Source organism: Mauremys reevesii, linkage group 2, assembly GCF_016161935.1.
Source record: "Mauremys reevesii isolate NIE-2019 linkage group 2, ASM1616193v1, whole genome shotgun sequence".
Lineage (NCBI taxonomy): Eukaryota > Metazoa > Chordata > Testudines > Geoemydidae > Mauremys > Mauremys reevesii.
In genome coordinates, this window is record NC_052624.1 from 96122760 (window position 1) to 96143401 (window position 20642).

General features: G+C 44.7%; 1 protein-coding gene across 14 annotated transcripts in view; it reads right to left on the bottom strand.

The window, feature by feature from the left end:
* The window catches only part of TPK1 (thiamin pyrophosphokinase 1), a 476657-nt gene that overhangs the window by 283527 nt on the left and 172488 nt on the right, over positions 1-20642 (bottom strand). For all 14 annotated transcript variants that reach the window (XR_005593748.1, XM_039523066.1, XM_039523063.1 and 11 more), the window contains exon 4: positions 13278-13347. Coding sequence is in view for 13 of the 14 variants with exons in the window: in XM_039523066.1 (XP_039379000.1) it covers positions 13278-13347 (70 nt within the window). In the remaining variant the exon portion in view is untranslated. The remainder of the gene's footprint in view (positions 1-13277; positions 13348-20642) is intronic.

Below are 20642 nucleotides of genomic sequence, written 5' to 3' on the forward strand. Positions count from 1 at the left end.
TAGATGAATATATCCCTATTTTACCCCAAACAGGTTCTCTGTCTGGCAGCTGTCACAGCTTCCCTTACTCCCCAATCTTATTATCCATTGTGGAGTAATTGTATTTTCATGAATTGCTATCATGTATAAAACATGATCCACTTAGCTTACCTCCTCCTAGTCTCTTTTCTAACAGAGAGGCAGAATTATTATACTATATTATATATATTATATCGAGGGAAGTGATTATTCCCCTCTATTCGGCACTGGTGAGGCCACATCTGGAGTATTGCGTCCAGTTTTGGGCCCCCCACACTACAGAAAGGATGTAGACAAATTGGAGAGAGTCCAGCAGAGGGCAACAAAAATGATCAGGGGGCTGGGGCACATGACTTACAAGGAGAGGCTGAGGGAACTGGGCTTGTTTAGTCTGAAGAAGAGAAGAGTGAGGGGGGATTTGATAGCAGCCTTCAACTACCTGAAGGGGAGTTCCAAAGAGGATGGAGCTCGACTGTTCTCAGTGGTGACAGATGACAGAACAAGGAGCAGTGGTCTCAAGTTGCAGTGGGGAAGGTCTAGATTGGATATTAGGAAACACTATTTCACTAGGAGGGTGGTGAAGCACTGGAATGGGTTACTTAGGGAGGTGGTGGAATCTTCATCCTTAGAGGTTTTTAAGCCCCAGCTTGACAAAGCCCTGGCTGGGATGATTTAGTTGGTGTTGGTCCTGCTTTGAGGCACACTGAGGCACAGGATGGTAAGCACCTGTACCACTAACTCCTGATTCCCAGTTCCCTGCTCTGACAACTAGACAACACCACCCCACATAAGTGAAATTTACTCCATTATGCCTGATACATCTCCTATACATAGGGATTCAGTTAACTTATCAGAGAGCTGATGTGCATGAAGGCATTACTCTAACAGTCCTTATTGGTTGACTAGAGAAATCACAGCCATCTGTCCATGGCTTACGTTATAGTTATTTTTGCTCCCATAACATAAAAAGAAGCAATCTACACTGAGATAGAAGAAACTACCATTTCATAAAGTTAACAATAATGTGTACAGAAGATGCCATCTTTCTGGTTAAGTTCTGATTTTGGAGAGTTACTTCTCAGGGCCGTAATTCACCTGCGACCTCTCTCATGTGTTTTCCTATTGAAGAGCTATGATAATTTGTTGGAAATGAGCAACACCTTCTGATAATGCTGGTTATGTGATTTCCATCTTTAATTGCAATAGCTGCAGACATTCAGATAAGAAAAGCAGTTCCACCTCAGTCTTGTAGTGTAACTGGTAACTCAATTTCCTTGCAGCTGACTTTCTAGTATTTTACTTCCAAAGGACCTACCCACCCGAACAAAGTTTCTCAGGAACATACTGTATGTAATATAATAACTATAATCAACAGTGCCTCTAAGTAAACTTAGCTGTAAAATGGCTTTTGCAGCTGCTTCCAATGATATCTCCTTCAAAATGTATTCCCACTTTGTGTGATCAGAAAACCATACTACTTCTGGCCTTCCAACAATCCTATAATGAATCAGGATAATGCTTAGGCAACTTTTCGATCTCCAGTTTACAGCATCTGATAACCAACTGTCTAGAAATATATCATACTGACTTAGTCAATAATTCAAGATAAATACATCCTGATGCTTTGGATCTATATTGCTCTTTTATACCAAAAATCCAGTAGTAAATCCCTCTCAGATGTACCAATCATTTGCACCTCTCATCACTTCTGTGAATGTCTGATTCAGAGACCCAATAAGACTGATATGCTTACATAATGTAGCAATTTTATTGACCACATATCTTTAGGAAATATTTATTGATGCAGGGAGCTAATTTTTGCTTAAATTTAGGATTATAACCACCAAAATTTTTAAAGAGCTTTGCTAATTCTGAAACAAACTTTGAATTTCATTATCAGAGTAAAACTATTAGAAGAACAATATATTTGAAAATGTACGCATGTGTATCGAAGTTTAATTAGTAAAATTTTAAATAAATATATGAAATCTTAATTGTTCCTACTATTAGAGACCTCATCTGCACTAGAAAAAAAACAAAACAAAAACACATTAGCTAATCCCACTGTTTTTGTAAATAATCTTTATCCTCGAAACAAGGATTTTAAAAAGACTCGGCCAAAAAAAAAAAAAGAACCCGTTAAAACCATTTTGTACTCTAGCCATGGGGATAGTGTGGAAATTAGTTTCCAAAAATAAGTTTGTTTTTAATAATGCAGGCTAGATCCAGCATCTCCTAAGAGATCAGGCTGGATGGTAGATCTACCGAACACTGATCTTGCATGAATCAGGAGGCTGAAACCCTGATATTGGACCTTAAGAGCTGTAGTCTTTTTTAGGGTTAGGCAGAGAATGTTTAATGTAAAAACTCCTTCCCTAAAACTCTTGCCAAATAAACTGATTTCTCTCTTTTAAACTTTTTAGCGGTTTCTAGAGGTTCTTGAACTCTGGGCCTTGAGTTCCAAGGACAGTTCCCAACCATCAGCTGACTGATGGTGCAGAGAGTAATTTCAAAAGATATTTTTCTTTATATTCTGCCTCATAATTTTCCTCAATTACAGAAATGTACTTTGGGTACAGAAATATGTTGCTCTTTTTTTTTTAAGGCAGCTTGCATCCTCCTGAACACAAATGCTTCATAGCTTTATAAGGGATTATGATGATCATCTGACCTCCTGTATATAAGACAGGCCATAGAACTTTCTGTATCAAGCCCATAACTTCTGTCTGAGCTCTAGAATATCTTTTAGAAAGACACTCAGTCTTGATTTAAAGACTTCAAGTGATGCATGAGCCACCAGGTAAGACATCTCTAGGTAAGATGTCCCTAGATGGTTAATTACCCTCACTGTTAAAAACTTACACCTTATTTCTAGTCTAGAATTTACAATACTCTGTTTTTAAAACACATGAAATTTGTATTCTCTGCTGCCCTATTAAAGAACACTTCTGTTGTTCTTGTCCTCTCAATTCTACTCAGTTTTCTTTACGCTATGCTGCCAGCAATGACTTATGCGTCTTCCTTGGATTACTGATGAGGACAGGAGCCTCCTATGATTAGGCAAATTCTAAATTAAAAAAAATCTTATAAATATTAAATCAAAATAAGTCAGGCTGGCTGCTGAATTGGCGCCACTAAATTGTGCTTACCTCTGGAGAACACAGGCAAGGCTGTTGAGATTTACTGGCTCGTCTCACCATATGTGATCTTTCCATATTTCATTCAAGGGAGCATGCTGCTCACCCTCAAGTAGACGACTGCTCAGTTCTTCATTTCAGTAGCGAGTATGCTGCTTACCTTTCAAAATCCTGCGGTGAAATCCTGGCCCAAATAAAGTCAATGGGAGTTTTCCCATTGACATCAATAGCGCCTGGATTTCACTGCTGATCTCTTTATGCATACATAATCTCCTAGTTATTTCAACTTCAACAGACTCAGGCTCTGAGTGACTTGCCCAAGGTCACACAGGAAGACTGTCACACAGCTGGAAATTGAACACAGGTCTCCTGCATCCTCTGAACCACAACACCATCCTTCCTCTCAGACTGTCCAGTTCTACTTTACTATGGCCTTAAGTTCTAATTAACAAAGGTCTTAATGCCTGTAAATTTGAAGTAAAGACTACAGAGCATTTATCAGCATTCTAGAAAGTAGTATTTCAGAGACACATGAGTGAGTGTAATAATTGCTTTTTCCAGTGTCAATATTATAACAGTTTTTAAGGCAGCTTCACCTTTATGTGCCTCAGACTGTTAGTCACATGGAATTAATGCCTTAAATCTTAATCAGAAAGTGTTTAAAAAAAAGTTGTTCAGAGATGGACAGTTACGTAGTAACGCACTTGTAGAGTGGATACCATCACTCCATAACAATTCAGTGAAATGTGCAGCAGCATAGGATGATCAGACACAATAGAATAGAACTAAAAGGTTAATTTTATTTTTTTTGTGGTGGGTGGAACCCCCTTCTTGCTGTACATTAGAGCTGACAAAAAAATAGGAAATATATTTGCAAAAATGTTCACAAAATATTTGTCCTGTATTCTCATTGATTCTAAGGCCAAAAGGGACCATTATGATCTAGTCTGACCACCTGCATAAGGAAGGCCATAGAACTTTCCCAAAATAATTCCTAGAGAATATCTTTAAGAAAAAAAGCCATCCAATCTTGATTTAAAAATTGTCAGTAAGGAAGACTCCACCACGAGCTTGGGTAAATTGTTCCAATTGTTAATTATTCTCACTGTTAAAAATGTATGTCTTATTTCCAGTCTAAATTTGTCCAACTTACACTCCCAGCCATTGGATTGTGTTATACCTTTTTCTGCTACACTGAAGAGGCCATTATTAAATATTTGTTCCCCAAGTAGGTATTTCTAGACTGTAATCAAGTTACCCCTTAGCTTATTTGTTAAACTAAATAGCTAGTCAGGAGGGAGAGGGGAGGAAGGATAGCTCAGTGGTTTGAGCACTGGCCTGCTAAATCCAAGGTTGTGAGTTCAATCCTTAAGGGGGCCACTTAGGGATCTGGAGCAAAAACTGGTCCTGCTAGTGAAGGAAGGGGGCTGGACTCAATGACCCTTCAAGGTCCCTTCCAGTTCTAGAAGATTGGTATATCTCCTATTATTATTAGATGGAGCTTTCTGAGACTATCCTTTAATCATCCCCACAGCTCTTCTCTGAACCCTCTGCACATTAATCAGCATCCTTCTTCAACCATGGGCACCAGAACTGGACACAGTATTCCAGCAGTGGTCACATCAGTACAAAATACAGAGGTAAAATAGCCTCTTTTCTCCTGCTCAAGATTACCCTACTTAGGTATCTCAGGATTGCATTAATTTTTTGGCAAGTCACCCTTCGTCACACTGGTCACCCTTGGTCACAACAATGTCACATTCAGCTGATCATCCACCACAACCCCCAAATCTTTTTCAGTCACTCCTTCCCAGGATAGGGTCCCCCATCCTGTAAGTATGGCCTGCATTCTTTGTTCCCAGACATTCATTTACATATGTATTCATTACATTTAATACATATGTATTAACATGCATATTGTTTGCTTGCATTCAGCATACCAAGCAATGTAGATTGTTCTGGATCAATGACCTACCCTTTTCATTATTTACCAATCCCCCCAATTTGTGTCATCAGCAAACTTTATCAGTGGGGTTATGTCTTCTTCCACGTCACTGACAAAAACATCAAATGGTGTAGGGCCAAGAAACAGCCCCTGCTGAACCCAATTGGAAACAGACCCACTTGATGATTTCCCATTTCCCATTTTATTTAGAGATCTATAAGTTAGACTATTTTTAATCCATGTAATGTGTTCTGTGTTCATTTTATATCTTTTATGTTGCTGGAATTTTGAAATTTACTGTCTCCATAGCTGGCTGAAAAATGGGATTTTTTAAAATGAAAACTGTTGTAACAAATTCATCTAGATTTCACTCCCACCCCAACTCCTCCAATTTAACAAAATCCTAATTTGGAAAATGTCAGCAAGCTCTAATGTACATTCATATTTCAGAAAAACAAAATAACTTATTTATAATAAGAATTCCATCTGCAGTTTTTAATATTTTAAGCTAATGATTTTGGGCCAGGGTGCAACCTAATCTATGTGCTGCAGCCTATAAAGCACCCTTTCCCCTGTAGCCATAAGGTTTAGCATCATAAGGTTTAGTGGTTCTTAAACTTTTGCACTGGTGACCCCTTTCACATAGCAAGCCTTTGAGTGTGACCCCCCCTCCCCAAATTAAAAATACTTTTTAATATATTTAACACCATTATAAATGCTGGAGGGAAAGCGGGGTTTGGGGTGGAGGCTGACAGCTCACAACCCCCACGTAATAACCTGAGGGGTCCCGATCCCCAGTTTGAGAACCCCTGGTTTAGCCAGATAAAAAGTCCAGCATGTGGGGGAGAAGGAGACAGGAAAAAGGATGGTCAGTGGAGCAGCTACACCTGGATACCTCACCTGTGAGCAGGAAAGGGGCACTGTGATGGGGGTAGACTAGGACCCAAAGGCTCCCTGTTGGAGGCCTCAGGGTCCAGCCACACCCATCCCAGGAAAGGAGCAGTGGAGAGGTCCTCCAAGCAGGCTAGTTTGGCTGCAGGGGAAGCAGCCATTCAGAGAGGTTGCAGGGAGCAGCCAATGAGGGCCCAGCAGGCTCATATAAAAGGAGCTGAAAGAGCCTAGATAGAGTGATCTGCTTGTAGGGACTGAGTCTGAGGATATGGTCCTACTGGGGCCAGGACTACTTACTGAAAGAACACAGACACACCCTGCCATAAATATAAAGGGAAGGGTAACAACCTTTATGTATGCAGTAACATAAAATCCCTCCTTGCCAGAGGTACAGAATCACTTAGCTGTAAGGGGTTAATCAGTTCAATTAAGCTAATTGGCACCTGACCAGAAGGACCAATGGGGAAAAAAGATACTTTCAAATCTGGGGAGGAGGGGGGAGAAGGTTCTGTTTGTGCTCTGTTTGTTGGTTCCTTCTTAGGACAAAGAGAGAAACCAAGTAGGTAAACCAGCTCCTAAGAAGATCCTGAAATGATACATCTAGAATTACAGAAATTGTAAGTAATTGCAAGGAAATGTGTTAGATTATCTTTTGTTTTAGCTTGTGAATTTTCCCTAGGCTAAGAGGTAATTTTATTCCTGTTTTGTAACTGGGAAGCAGCGTCAGAGGGAATCCTCTGTGTTTTAAATCTTTTTATTTACCCTGTAAAGTTATTTTCCATCCTGAATTTGCAGGTGTGATTTTTACTTTTTTAAAAATAAAATAAAATTCTTTTAAGAACCTGATTTTCAGTGTCCTAAAAACCAGGGATTGGTTTGTATATTATTCTTAAACCTCCCCAGGAAAGAGGGTGAAGGAACTTTGGGGGATATTTTGGGGGGCATAGGGCTCCAAGTGGCCCCTCCCTGAATGTTTGTTTAAATCATTTGGTGGTGGCAGCAATACCGTCCAAGGACGAGGAAAGGAATTTGTGCTGTGGGGAAGTTTTTAACATAAGGCAGTGGAATATAAACTTAGGGGGTCTTTCATGTGGGTCCCCACATCTGTACCCAGAGTTCAGAGTGGGGAGGGAACCCTGATACACCCAACCAGAGGGGTACTCACAAGAGGTGGGTGCTGATCCCATTACATTTGGTACTAGAAGTGGGATTCTTCAGACCAACCCCGGTTATTTGCCTGTTGGTGGCAGGCCAACAGCAGCAGGTAACTGAAATGCAGCAGCAGTGCACACAGACCCTGCTGATGCAGCTGACAGATAGCCAGCAGAGGCAACAGGAGACCCAGTTTGAGACACAACAGTGGTGGTGTGAGATCCATTCCAAGAAGCAGAAGCGAACAGAAAGACACTTGATCCACATGACACCTTGTAACATAGGCCTGAAGCCCAGCCATGGAGATGCTATGGGTGGGGACAGTTGAGGCATTTAAGAAGGGCCTATGCTGGCAGGAACCAGGGAGGTATGGGAAGGTTTAACTGCTTTTATAGTGGAGAGACCGGCCACATAAAAAGATTTTGCCCTTTAAAGAGCTGGGCTCACCGCAAGAAGAAACGCAAGGGCCTGCAGGATAGGCCAGATGAAAAGGGGACTCTAGGCACAAATCCCTCTGATTTAGGGGTATGTGCCCCAGAGCTGACAGGGGAACCAGACAAGGGTGTCTCTGGGCAGCAGAACAGTAGGGCTATTGCAAGGGTCCCGAGAGATACGCAGCCCATGGCCAAAGCAACGGAAGAAGTGGTATGTCTTGCCTGCAGGCTGGCAGGGCATTTAAAGAGATATTTCCCTCTCAGAGAAAGGAGGGGCAACAATGGAAAAGAAAGATATCCCAGGCTGAGGCAAGACTGGAACAGTCAAAAGAGACTGGGTGGGTTTCTCATGCAGGAGAGACCAAGACAGTGGCCCAGGATGGGGAGGGTCCAGGACTGACTACGTAAGAAAGCAGAGGGACTGGGAACCAGAAGAAGGATAGCAAAAGGGGTTCAGATGGTGCCCCAAGTACAGAAGGATAGTCTGGGGATCCACACAGAATCCCAGGAGCAGCAGGATACAGTTGGACCCCAGACAGATTTTCAAGGTCAGCCAGTTACGGTGGGAACCTAAACTAGACCTCACAGTGAACAGATTAGCATAGGGGCTCAGCCAGGGTCACCCCAAAGGAAAAAAGTAGAACAGAATAGTTCTACAAGTCCCTCATAAATGTTGATGAGCTAACCAAGCATCTGGAGTCAACAGAGCATGAAGTGGGGATCTAAAGTGCCTCAGAGAACAGCTGGTCATGGATCTCCAGCTTGCTAAGGCAGAGTAAAAGCACCTGCTCCACTTGATATCTGACCCTGAGATGGAAGCAGAGGCTCAGCATACAGAGATGGATAAGCTGTGGTGTGCAGAGACCCCAAAGCCCAGGAGGCATCGGTGAACTGAAAAGACTCTTAAATGCTCTCCAGGTAAGAGAGACCTGGAAGAGTAGACCCTGACTAAATGGGGCAAAAGGACAAAGAAACACTCTCCAGACCGAGAGGTCATGGAGGGAGGAGACCCTGCTAGAGTGGGGCAAGAGATAGTAGTAAAACTACCGCCTTAATCCTATTGGGAGGGGAGGAATGTGATGGGATGCACTAGGCCCAAAGGCCCCCTGCTGGAGGCCTCAGGGTCCAGCCACACCCATCCCAGGAAAGGAGCAATAGAGAGGTCCTCCAAGTGGGCTAGAGTGGCTGCAGGGGAAGCAGCCAATGAGAGCCCATCAGGCTTATATAAAAGGAGATGAAAGGGCCTGAATAGAGCGGTCTGCTTGCAGGGACTGAGCCGGGGGATATGGCACTACTGGGACCAGGACTACTTATTGAAAGAACACAGACACACCCAACCAGAGGGGCACTCACAAGAGCTGGGTGCCTACCCAATTTCAGGCACGAAGTGGGCAAATGTAGACTCTGCTTCTCTTCCTACCCCCTCCCCTCCAATGCACCTCCCAGCATGAGGTGGGAATAGGAGGTATCCTGTCAAGGGCTGCAATAACTTACTACATCTCCAGAGCCAGATGAAGTCCTCTGGGGAGGCACTGTTACCAGCTGTACTTAACACAAGGGAGCTGTAAAGGATGCGAGTCTTATTTACTCTAAAGACCCATTAAAATGTTGTAATTTACTCTCATTTTAAATGATCTTTCATGCTACCAGGACAATAGTAAAGTGCCCTTTGTGTGAATGAGAATCAGACCCAAAGTCTCAGTCTAGTATTTTTAGTAGTATGCCTTAACACAGGGGTGGGCAAATCTGGCCCCTCAGGGCTTTGGATCTGGCCCGCGGGATTGCCACTCCTGTGGCGCAGCAGGCACCGCACCACTTCCAGAAGCGGCCAGCACCACGTCCCTGCGGCTCCTGGTGGAGCAGGCAGAAGGCTCCGTGCGCTGCCCTCACCTCCAGGCACTGCCCCTCACATTGGCCGGGAACAGGGAACCTGGAGGCGTGGCAAGAGCAGCACGCGGAGCCCTCTGCTCCCCCTCCTCCAGGGGTCGCAGGGACGTGGTGCCAGCCACTTCTGGGAGCAACGTGGTGCAGGGCCAGGGCAGGCAGGCAGGGAGCCTGCCCTGGCGCGTGCTGCTGCCACCCCAAAGCTGCTCCAGGTAAATGGTGCTGGGCCAGAGCCCGAACCCTTCCTGCACCCCAACTCCCTGCCCTGAGTCGCCTGCTGTACTCCGGACCCCTCCTGCACCCCCAACTCCCTGCCACACTCTGCAACCCTCCCTGCACCCCTGCCCTGAGCCCCCTCCTGCACTCTGCACCCCAACCCCCTTCCCTGAGCCCCCTCATACACCCTGCACCCCTCCTCTGCCCCAATCCCTTGCCCTGAGCCCCTTCCTGCACACTACATCCCCTCCCGCACCCCAACCCCCTACCCCGGCCCTGCATGCAATTTTCCCACCCAGGTATGGCCCTTGGGTCAAAAAGTTTGCCCATCCCTGCCTTAACACTATAATTAATTTATAATTAACATACTGTGGCTTTTAGTTCTTGATACAATACTATTAACTACCAAAGCTGTAAATTAATAAAATAGAAGACTATGCCTGCATTAAAAAAATAATTAACATGTCAGTAGTCTCTGAAGAGACAGTTCTTGAATAGTGTTGGACAGGGAATTTCAAGAAAAAAATATCTTAGAAAAGTAAATGAATATTCTTTCCAGCAGACTTAGTTTCTTTAAAGGAAAATATAAAGCCCTGCTGGATTTAATTTTTAAAGGTTGACTTTGATGGTATAATTTACCTCCCCAAAAAAGAACACTCCAAGGGCCAAGTATGTAGAGAGTATATGAAACTATTCAGTCAAGATACAATCAGCTATTTTTCCTGAATTGCATTTATATTAAATTAATTAAATGTGTGCAGGAGAGATGAATGGGGTATGGACTGAGGCAAGATGAGAGTTATAGAATATTGTTGTTCATATTTCACAGCTCATTTTGTCTCCATCCGCAAAACATATCATGTTTTTTATCAACCAAAACTGCTTGCTTTGAGTCAAACAGGTTCTAGTTCACATTAAGGGTCAGGTTGTGTCTGCTGATGCACTGGGGCAGAGGGGAAGGGGAATACAGAAAGTAAAGGCGAAGCCTTCATTCTTGCAACCCTAGGCAGTGGCCAGCCTCCATCACAGTCATTGCAATCACTGATTTTTAGGCATCATGTTCCCCACGGATGCCAGGTACAGGTTGCGTTGTGATTTCCCCCAGCTTGGCAAAAAGGCAAAAAAACCATCAAAACAACACACCACACACTGCACCTTTATTTGGAGCTGATCAGGAAAGGGGGAGTGGGAATCTCATGAAGTTTTAAATAATTGAAACACAAAATTCATGCTATGGGATTCTCTTTGCAAACTAGTAAGCTTGCAATTCTGTAAGGAAAACACAAGGCTCAGGAGTGAATCCCCCTGTTTACCAGCTTGTTAGGCTTATCTCCCTTTCATATCTACCCTTAAATATAACTTTACTTTCTTACTTGGTTTATTGTCCTTATCCATTCGTGAAGCTTTGACCAAACCAATCCAAACATACTAAAAACACACTCAGTTGATCCAGCGCAGGCTTCAAAAGAGTGCACGTCTTTTAACATTGACAAGACTGAATCCAGTTGTCCTGTCTTCCATTATTTTACTTCCAAACTATTACACCATTTTGACGCAATGCACTGTGACACAACCTTCTTTGCAAACAGACGTGGGAGAGAAATCTGCTGGAAGAAAAGGAATGAACCTCGGGATTATGTTCCATCAGTCACATCCTTTCCATCAGTCACAGCCTCTTCTTTTCAGGACATTGTGACATTTGTATTTGGGTTTGGTCATGTATAAAGCTGCAGCTTTGGCTCAAAGGTGACTTAAAGTAAGTATCCCTCTTCCTCCTATCTCCAATATCATCTCCTACAAGCACCTAGATTTTCCTTAGAGGCATCATTGAACCTTTCTTGGGACACTGCAGAAGCACCTTCACTAGGAACGCACCAGTGGATGGGATTTGCAAGGTTGCTCCACATGCCCAACTCTGCTGAGCATATGAGGAGTGACAGGACCATAGTACAAAGTAAAGATGTCAAAGGATAAGAGGACTAGGCTTACAATAAAAAAAGAGAAATGTTTTAGGCTGTTTCACATTTCTAAATGTTGTAATATAAGGCAGAGCTGGTAAAGTCATTAAATACACCAGGAAAAATTGCTATCCAGTGCCTCTTCTATACAAATCATTACATAATTGTATATTGAATATTTAATTAGATGATGTGGTGGATAAGACTAGTGGATCCCTTACTTAATACAAGTATACAAAATACAAGTATCACTACAAGGTTAGTAAAGAATAACAAATCAATTGCTTATAAACAGTCCTCTTTAACTCTCCCCACCCTCAACCACACTCTCCTCTTGCGTCCTAAGCGTGTTGGCTAATGTCTCATCATATGAATGTAATTTTAGCGCCCTTGTGGCCAAGATGGAGTCTGCTCTGTAGGCAGCTTTGGAGAAGAGAAAGCGCGCACAGGAATGCAGCAGGAGAAATCCCTTCCACCCCAGGGGCACCTGTTCCAAACCCCCCAGAGTGAACACACACACACACACACACACACACACACGCACACGAAAAGTACAATGGATATAACAAAGGGAGGTATTTATTTACAGAGGGATAAGAGGAGAAATACAATAAGGGGAAATATAGGGGGAGCGGTAAAACAGGGTTGCATCCAAACCAAGGCCCCATGGGCCCAGCAGTAGCACAGTCTGGAAGGGCAGACACCGAGCAATGTGTCTGCACACACAGTTCAGGAGCCCTGAGCAAAGTTCCAGTCCAGTGGTGAGTCTTGGGTGCTCCTGGTGGTCTTCGGCGCCAGTGAACTTTCCCCCAACAAACCCCTCCGGTGCCCTCTTCTGCCGCTCTCTGCAAAGCCACACAGAGCAACCACCTCCCCCACTTCACTAGCTACAGCCTCCCTCCTTGTTCCAAAATGCAGAGTCACAAGCCCCAGTACTCAGAGCCCCATGCAGCTCTGGGCAGGCGTGATACTGGGTCCAGCTCTGGCCTGTCCTTCTCGGGCGACTCCTCCCTGGCACAGGGCTCCTCCTGTCCTGAGGTGTCCCCGATCGGCCACCTTGTCCTTCCCAGGCTTCAGGCAGGTTCTCTGCTGCTTCCATTGTGAAGGCCTGGGGGCTGCTGCCTCTCTCTACCTCCCAGCTTCAGAGTCACCCCCTGGAGCTTCCCTCCTTTTTTCTCATTCTCCCCCTCCCCCCGGGAAAAAGATTTAAAGGGGCCATGTTCTCTAAACTCCAAAGGGGTTACATGAAGATTTAAGGAGGAAAGAAAGAGCATGGCAACTTGTTATGGGATGTACCAATCATCTCTCAAGACAGGAAATGCTCAGAACTCATAAGTAATTACAGAAAACTAAATTATACTGGTCTTTTCTTGGTAATGCTGTAAAATGTCCCCCTAGAAAAAAAACAGTCAAGTATGTATTTCACAATTTTAGGGAACTGGGGTGCTACTTCCTTTACTGTGCAGATGCTGTATGTTTACACTCTACCTCAGTTAAAATGATGGTGAGTTTAATGAAAATATATTGATCAGAATAGAGGAGAGGGATTAGAGAAAGAATGTGCAGACAGAAAGTGCAGGCCCATTGATGCACTCACTCAAGATTAAAGGTAAAGTATTAGAAAATATTATTATTAATGTACCTCTCATGATTTCCTTCTGTGATATGATACAGGTGATTAGCACCTCCATCAGCGCAAGCTCTTAGAACGGCTGAAAATAAAGAAATATGTTGTTAAAATACTGGCTCTATAAGCAAATAATCTTATTTTTTTACTTCTAGACGTGTCTGTGATGATCAGCACAACAGTGACTGAGAACCTTACAAACATCAGTAGACAAAGCTTCACAACAACTGAGTGGTGAAAACCTATTGTTAGAAGCATTATCCCAATTATATGGTCTATGATACCGAGGTACAGATGTTATTGTGAGACCTTGGGTAAATCAGTTATATCCATGGCGGAGTAGAGAATAAACTCCAGAATTCTTTGGTTCCCAATCCTTCATCTCAACCACAAGACCACTCTTCACCTCCTCCTTTCTCAGGCTTTAGGACTTCTTATGTCTACATACAAATTTGCACCAGTTTAATTAAACTGGTTTTCTTAAACAAGTGCAACCCTCCATGTGAACAGTCTTATTTCAGTTTGGCTTTAGCTTGCACTTGAATGAATGCAAGGTAAACCAAAAAAGGCACTCAAACCAAAATAAGAATGTTCACATGAATTTGCACTTGTTCAACTAAATACACCTCTACCCCGATGTAACGTGACTCGATATAACACAAATTCTGATATAACGCAGTAAAGCAGTGGTCGGGGGGATGGGGCTGTGCATTCCGGCGGATCAAAGCAAGTTTGATATAATGAGGTTTCACCTATAACGCGGTAAGATTTTTTGGCTCCCGAGGACAGCGTTATATCGAGGTAGAGGTGTAGTATTACTCCCGCAGGAATTCTGTGTCACTGTGCATGTGCAGAATTTATATCCCCCGCAGATTTCTTTGCTTCCCCAGAGAAAAATGACTTTCTGACAGGGAAGCAAGGGGAAGCCACAAGAGCAGTCATGCAACCCTCCCCAGCAGTATGTTTCAGGTGCCCACGGCAGCCGACAGAGAGGTAAATCACTGTGGTGCAGGAGGCATGACTGGGGAAGACCCAGTTCCCTACCCCGTGAAAGGCTCAGCTGCTAATCCTGGCTGGGCTGGGGAGGACGGGACTTCCTCTTCTCCTGCACGGCATCCAGGGCTGGGTCAGACCCAACCCCGATTTCTACCCCTGCTGCAGAAAGCCCTGCAAACACCTCTCCCACTCCCTGCTTCCTAAACCCATCGCTCCTCAGCTGCAGAGGGAGGGATCCCTGTACAGGGAGCTGCTCCCCCATCCACCCAATCCCTGTGCATCCAGAACCTCTCATATCCAGACCCTCCCACCGATCCTCACCCCGCCATACACTCAGAAACCCTCTAGCTGGAAGCTTCAGCTAGTATATAACTTGGCAGTCCATTCAAGCAGCAGTGCTCCTTGCAAGAGAGCATATAGCAGCTGTGTTAGTAGTGTAGTGATCTACACTAGCCATGAGCCCCACTCCCCCTGCACCAGGACCACCCCAATGAGCCACCTATACTCGGATCCCCACCCCACCAAGCCTCACCACTGAGCCCCACTCCCCCAGCATCTAGACCCCCCTTGAAGCCTCCCAGACCCTCCTGCCAAGCTTTAGCCTCCTACATCCAGACACGTCCCCCGCTGAGCTCCAACCCCCTTCACCTGGACCCCCCTTGCAGAGTCCCATTACCATTACACCCAAAAAACCCCAACAAGCTTCTGTGCATCCAAATCTCCCCACACCCAGATCCCCCACTGAACTGCCCACACCCAGATTTCCCCTCACAGAACCCTCTCAACCCATACCTGGATCCCCCGACACTAAGCCCCTGCACACTTGGATCCTGCCTTGCTGAGCCTGCCTGCCCACACCTGGTGCACACAGCATGGAGGGTCAGGGCCCTGGGATGTTTCTGGGCCAGGCCTGGTGCTTGCGCTGTGTCAGGGTTGGGTGCAGCCTCCCCACTGAGTCCGTGTCGGGGGTGGGGGAGACAGAGGGGGAGCTGCATAGTGATCTCCGACTTCTGTGCAGCCAGTGGCCTATGTTCCCCAATGCCATGCTGAAGCCTCCACATTTATTTGGCAAATAAAATTTGCAGAATTTTAAAATATTGCGTGCAGAATTTTTAATTTTTTGTTGCAGAATTTTAAAATTTTTGGCACGGAATTCCCCCCAGAGTAAAATAGGTTTAAGAGGTGAATTTAAACCCACCAACTTTCCCATGCTGTCAAGGCCTTAGTAATAGTACCCGCACTGGGTATGTCTACACTGAAATTAAAAACCTGCAGCTGGCCCATGCCAGCTCACTTGGGCTCACAGGGCTTGAACTGCGGGGCAGGTTAATTGCGGTGCAGACTTCTGGGCTTGGGCTGGAGCCCAGGGTGTAGGACCCTGCGAGGTGGAAGGGTTCCAGCGCTCAGGCTGCAGCCCAAGCTCTAATGTCTAAACTGCAATTAAACAGCCTCGCAGCCCGAGTCCTGTGACCCCGACTGAGCTGGCACGGGCCAGCCGCGGTTGTGTAATTGCAGTGCAGACATACCACAGACAGTGATTTATGCACAAAATGGAATAGGCTGTTAAAAGCACTATGGTCCGGTCTGATCCGATCCTGTTTTAATTTGTTTGCTTTCTTTCTTACATTCTCTGTCCCCCAAGGCACAAGTCTGGCTCGACAAATGGTAACCAAGTAGGCAACTAATTCCTGTACTGTTCCACAGATGGTTTGACTCAATTGATATACCATGGTATTAGCTTTAATTATTAAATCTTTAGCTAGCCTGGTCCAGAAGAAGCAAAATCACAATCAATTTGGCTGCCATCATTAGGTCACCAATTGATTTAAATTGTACTAACAAGCAGAGATGTGAGGCTTTATTTTAATCCTGTAGTTTGCCATATTTTACCTTACATTTTATAAGAGGGAAATGTATCCTAACTGTATCATTATAAAATACAACGAACACCCAGACATTATTCATAAGCAACCCTAGTAATGATAACCTACTAGGCATACAGCCTTCTCTCACACAGGGCTTTAAAATATGACATGCTATTAAAAAAGTAAATGACCATCTTATATTACTTACACTCAGAGAGGTGCAAGCCTCTTAACAGCAATATCCAGGATAAAAGAAGCCCTTAGACCTACATAGGGTCAGATCATTCTCTCCGCTTCCACAAGTAGAGGATGATTCTGATCTCATGATCTGGGGTGGGATGGGTGATGGCTGAGGAGGGTCGGGGTGGGGGGCACATCTTTCTCTCTTTCCTCAAACTCCAAAGAAGCTCTGCAAGTGGGGTAGTTTGCAAGATTTTGGAGGAGGAGCATTGCATAATAGCAGATCAGCCTGGATTGGCTCCTGCTAACCCCATGGATTTCAATGTGAAAATCCAATGATGAGTTAAATACTGCTCCTTCCTGCATCCCTTTTTCAATCAACCAACACAGCCCATACCAAAGACGCAGCATGGTCCAGTAGGTAAGTTACTGGACTAGGTTCTATTCCTGGCTTAGCCACGGACTTCATGTGTGATCTTGGGTAAGACACTTAAGCTTTGTGTGTCTCCTCTCATGCTGTGTCTGTCTTAACTATTTAGATTGTAAGCTCTTTCATAGAATCATAGACTCATAGACTTTAAGGTCAGAAGGGACCATTGTGATCATCTAGTCTGACCTGCTGCACAATACAGGCCACAGAATCTCACCCACCCACTCTTATATCTAGCCTATGTCTGAGCTACTGAAGTCCTCAAATCATGGTTTAAAGACTTCAAGGTGCAGAGAATCCTCCAGCAAGTGACCGTGCCCCACGCTGCAGAGGAAGGCGAAAACCCCCCAGGGTTTTGAGATAGGGAGTGTCTTACTAGGTGTCCCAATGGTACTTTGACGATTCGACCCCAATCTCAGCTGATGCCTCTAGGTGGCAGTGGAATAGAAATACTAAATAATAAAAGCATGGCCCCTTCTGCCCCTGGACTGGGCATACGCTTCCCTGCAGCTCACTAATATCTGCAGGATTATGAGGCACCATGCTAGACACTTCAGTCTCTCCACAAATATTCCAGTGTTTCTTGGAAACTTTTCTGTGCCAGCCTATGCAACATTAGTGTTTTTTTTTAAACTTGGGAATTAAACACAAAGAAGCTAAGTTTTTGAAAAAGCTATCTGAAAACCAGAAACTCCATCATGTGTATTCACACTGACACCCACATTGGCCATCAGTCGGGCTGGAACCTTTCAATCCACCCCACAGGCCTTTGCCACTTGAGCTAACAGAGTACATGATGACAGCTGGCATTCTCTATGTGAGCCAGCTACAGGGTGGAAGAGAATTAGACACATATATTTTGCTAGTGGGGTTCAGATATTTGTTGACAGAGGAACGGCAAGGATCAAGAATTTGGGGTTCCATTCCAGATTTTGAGCTCTAATGGTCACAGACCCTTTTGCTACTTTCCCCAAACCCCAATCCCTTCTGCCCATGACTCCTCCAGACTCTTCTGGTGCAAATCCTGTCTCCCCACCACAGCAGCTCATCCCCATCCCCCTATCAAAGGCCAGGTCTATAAACTTACATTGGTATAACTGGGTTGCTCAGGGAGGGGTGAAAAATCTATGCCATCACGGAGGCAGGAGTTATTCAGCTGACAGGAGAGCTCTCTGCCGTCGGCTTAGAGCATCTTCACCAGAACCACTGCAGCTGCGCCGCTATAAATGATGTAGTGTAGACATACCACAGTCTCTTTAGCTTCACCAAGCCCAGTCTCCACCCCCTGAGGCTCCTCATCCTAGTATTAGCCTGCTCGGCTAGTCCAGTCTCCCTCCCTGGGATCCTTGCCTAGCCTGTTGCATTCCTCCTGCCTACTCAGAGAGCTCCTTATCCCAGTTTCCCCCAACCTGCAGGCTCCTTGTTCAACCTGTTTCTCACCCACGAGCTCCTCCTCGCACCGGTGCCCAGTCCCAGTAGATTTGATTCCAGCAAGACAGAGTTCATTCTTGTTAGCAGGAGCAAACAATCAGAAGACCTGACAAAGGTTGTTTCAGAGTCTGTCCGCAGTTTGTGATACATTATCAGGTTCCTAACTGCTTCTGAGTAATCAAATAGCTTATGGCAAAGAATACATCTTTTTTTCACCTGCGTTTGGCTGGAAGGTTGTAACCTTTTCTCTCAAATGAAGATATCATTACAGTTACCCCATGCCCTTGTTATCTTGAGATTGGATTACTGGAATTTATTTTTACACAGGGATATTTGTAAAGATAGCTTCAGCTAGTATACAATTGGAAGCTTCAGCTAGTATATAACTTGGCAGTCCATTCAAGCAGCAGTGCTCCTTGCAAGAGAGCATATAGCAGCTGTGTTACGTGATCTACACTAGCCATCAGCTTGTTTCAGAGCGCATAACAGTCTTGTAATCTAGAAGCCGAGCAACGTTTGGAATCTGGCTACGAGCCAGGTTCTTTCTCCTCTTACAATACCACAGCTGTAGATCAGCTGCAACATTTGTCCTAGCTATAGCCACAAGAGGACTGCGGGCAGGGCATTCTCAGTGAATGGCCCATCGATTTGAAACCTGCTTCTCTCCTCAGTTCAACAGAACCCCAAGTTTGTTATCTTTCTGGGCATGCTCCAATGTCCATCTCTTTTCCCAGAGCTTAAAAAAGTGGACAGGTTAGAATTTATGGGGATGTTTATACAGATAAGTGAGAGGGAAGAGCCCATTACTAGTCTTTGGTTTATTTGGAAGTGGCTTAGATCCTCAGCTGCTGTAAAGAGGATGACTTCATTGGAGATACAACCATTTATACCAGCTAGTGATCTGGCCCATTGTTTTTTAATATGTATGCACCCAAAAAACAAACCAAAATAAAATAACCCTCATTTGTTCTGGTAATCACTGTTGGGATTCTAATGAAGACCTGAAGCTCAACATTCTTTCCCTCTCATGTGCCACTCTCAAATTAAAATAGTTGCCTTATGTAGCTGGGGTTTAAAGAGCCCCCCTCCCCGCCCCCTTCAGTCCTGTAAAGTTATTTAGAAAGCCATTTACAAAGTGCTGATCCTTTACCTGCAAGTTAATGACTTACATTGGTATGGACCAAAGCCCCAGGTGCTTTAGGTAGCTAGCAGGTAATTAACTGTTGGGCAAAAAGTCAATAACTCACAGTATGTTTACAGCTCTGGACCAAATCTTGCTTGATAAAAAGTAATTATATGTATTAGCTATAAGAACATGCAGCACTATTATCCAGAGGAGTTTAAGCAGACAGTCAGCAATCTTGACCTTACGATTCAGATGGAAAAATTCTCTATGCAAAGATAAAACAAGAAAATAGAAGCTTATTTTATACAGTGCCTTTTATATTAAAGATGAAAGTGCTTTACAAATAGCTAATCGGCTTAGTGCACCAACTGTGTAAGCAAATGTAGCAGGTTCTAGGCATTCATCAGCAGCTCACCCAAAATCATTAATTATTATTATTATTATTATTATTATTTGCATTACAGCAATGCCTAAAGGCTCCAGCTAAGATTTAGGCCCCATTATGCTAGGCACTGGGTACAAAGCACATAGCAAGAGAAAGCCCCTGCCCTAAAGAGCTTACAATCTAGAGAGACAAGACAGACAAAAGATGAGGGGAAAGAGGCAGAGGTGCTCACGGTCACAGCAGAGCTGAGAACAGAACCCATATCCCTTGCTAGCAAAGACGCTGGGAGGGGGGGTGAGATATGGAATATCAGCCAAGATACGGATGTTATCCCCTGCTCTTTAACATCTACCTACACAGCCCTTAGACACAGTTTAATATTTAATCTGAAAGATATCTCTAGCAGTGCAGCACTATGATCTGGACAACATCCCAAGGGAGGCAGACTCGAAGAACACAGCAGACATTTTGATAGGTCTCTTACAAGAGATACAAGAACAAGAAAAAACCACTAAACAAATGGGAAAATTATCCTATGGTGAAGCTGCCAAAGAAAGGAGACCTCAGTCAGTGCAAAAACTGGAGGAGCATTCAACTACTGTCCATCCCAATGAAAATAATTGCACGGATTATCCTAAATAGACTAAAGAAGGCAGTAGATCAGAGATGGGCAAACTACTGCCCAGGGGCCACATCCGGTCCTCCAGACATTTTAATCCAGCCCTCGAGCTTCCACCAGGAAGTGGGGTCTGGGGCTTTCCCTGCTCCGGTGCTCCAGCCGGGGTCTTGCCCCACTCCACACGGCTATCGGAAGCAGCAGCACGACCCCACTCCAGCTCCTCCACATAGGGACAGCCAGGGGGCGCCGCACGCTGCCCCCACCCCAAGCGCCACCCTCACAGCTCCCATTGGCCAGGAACCGCAGCCAATGGGAGCTGCAGGGGTGGTGCCTGCGCACAGGGCAGAA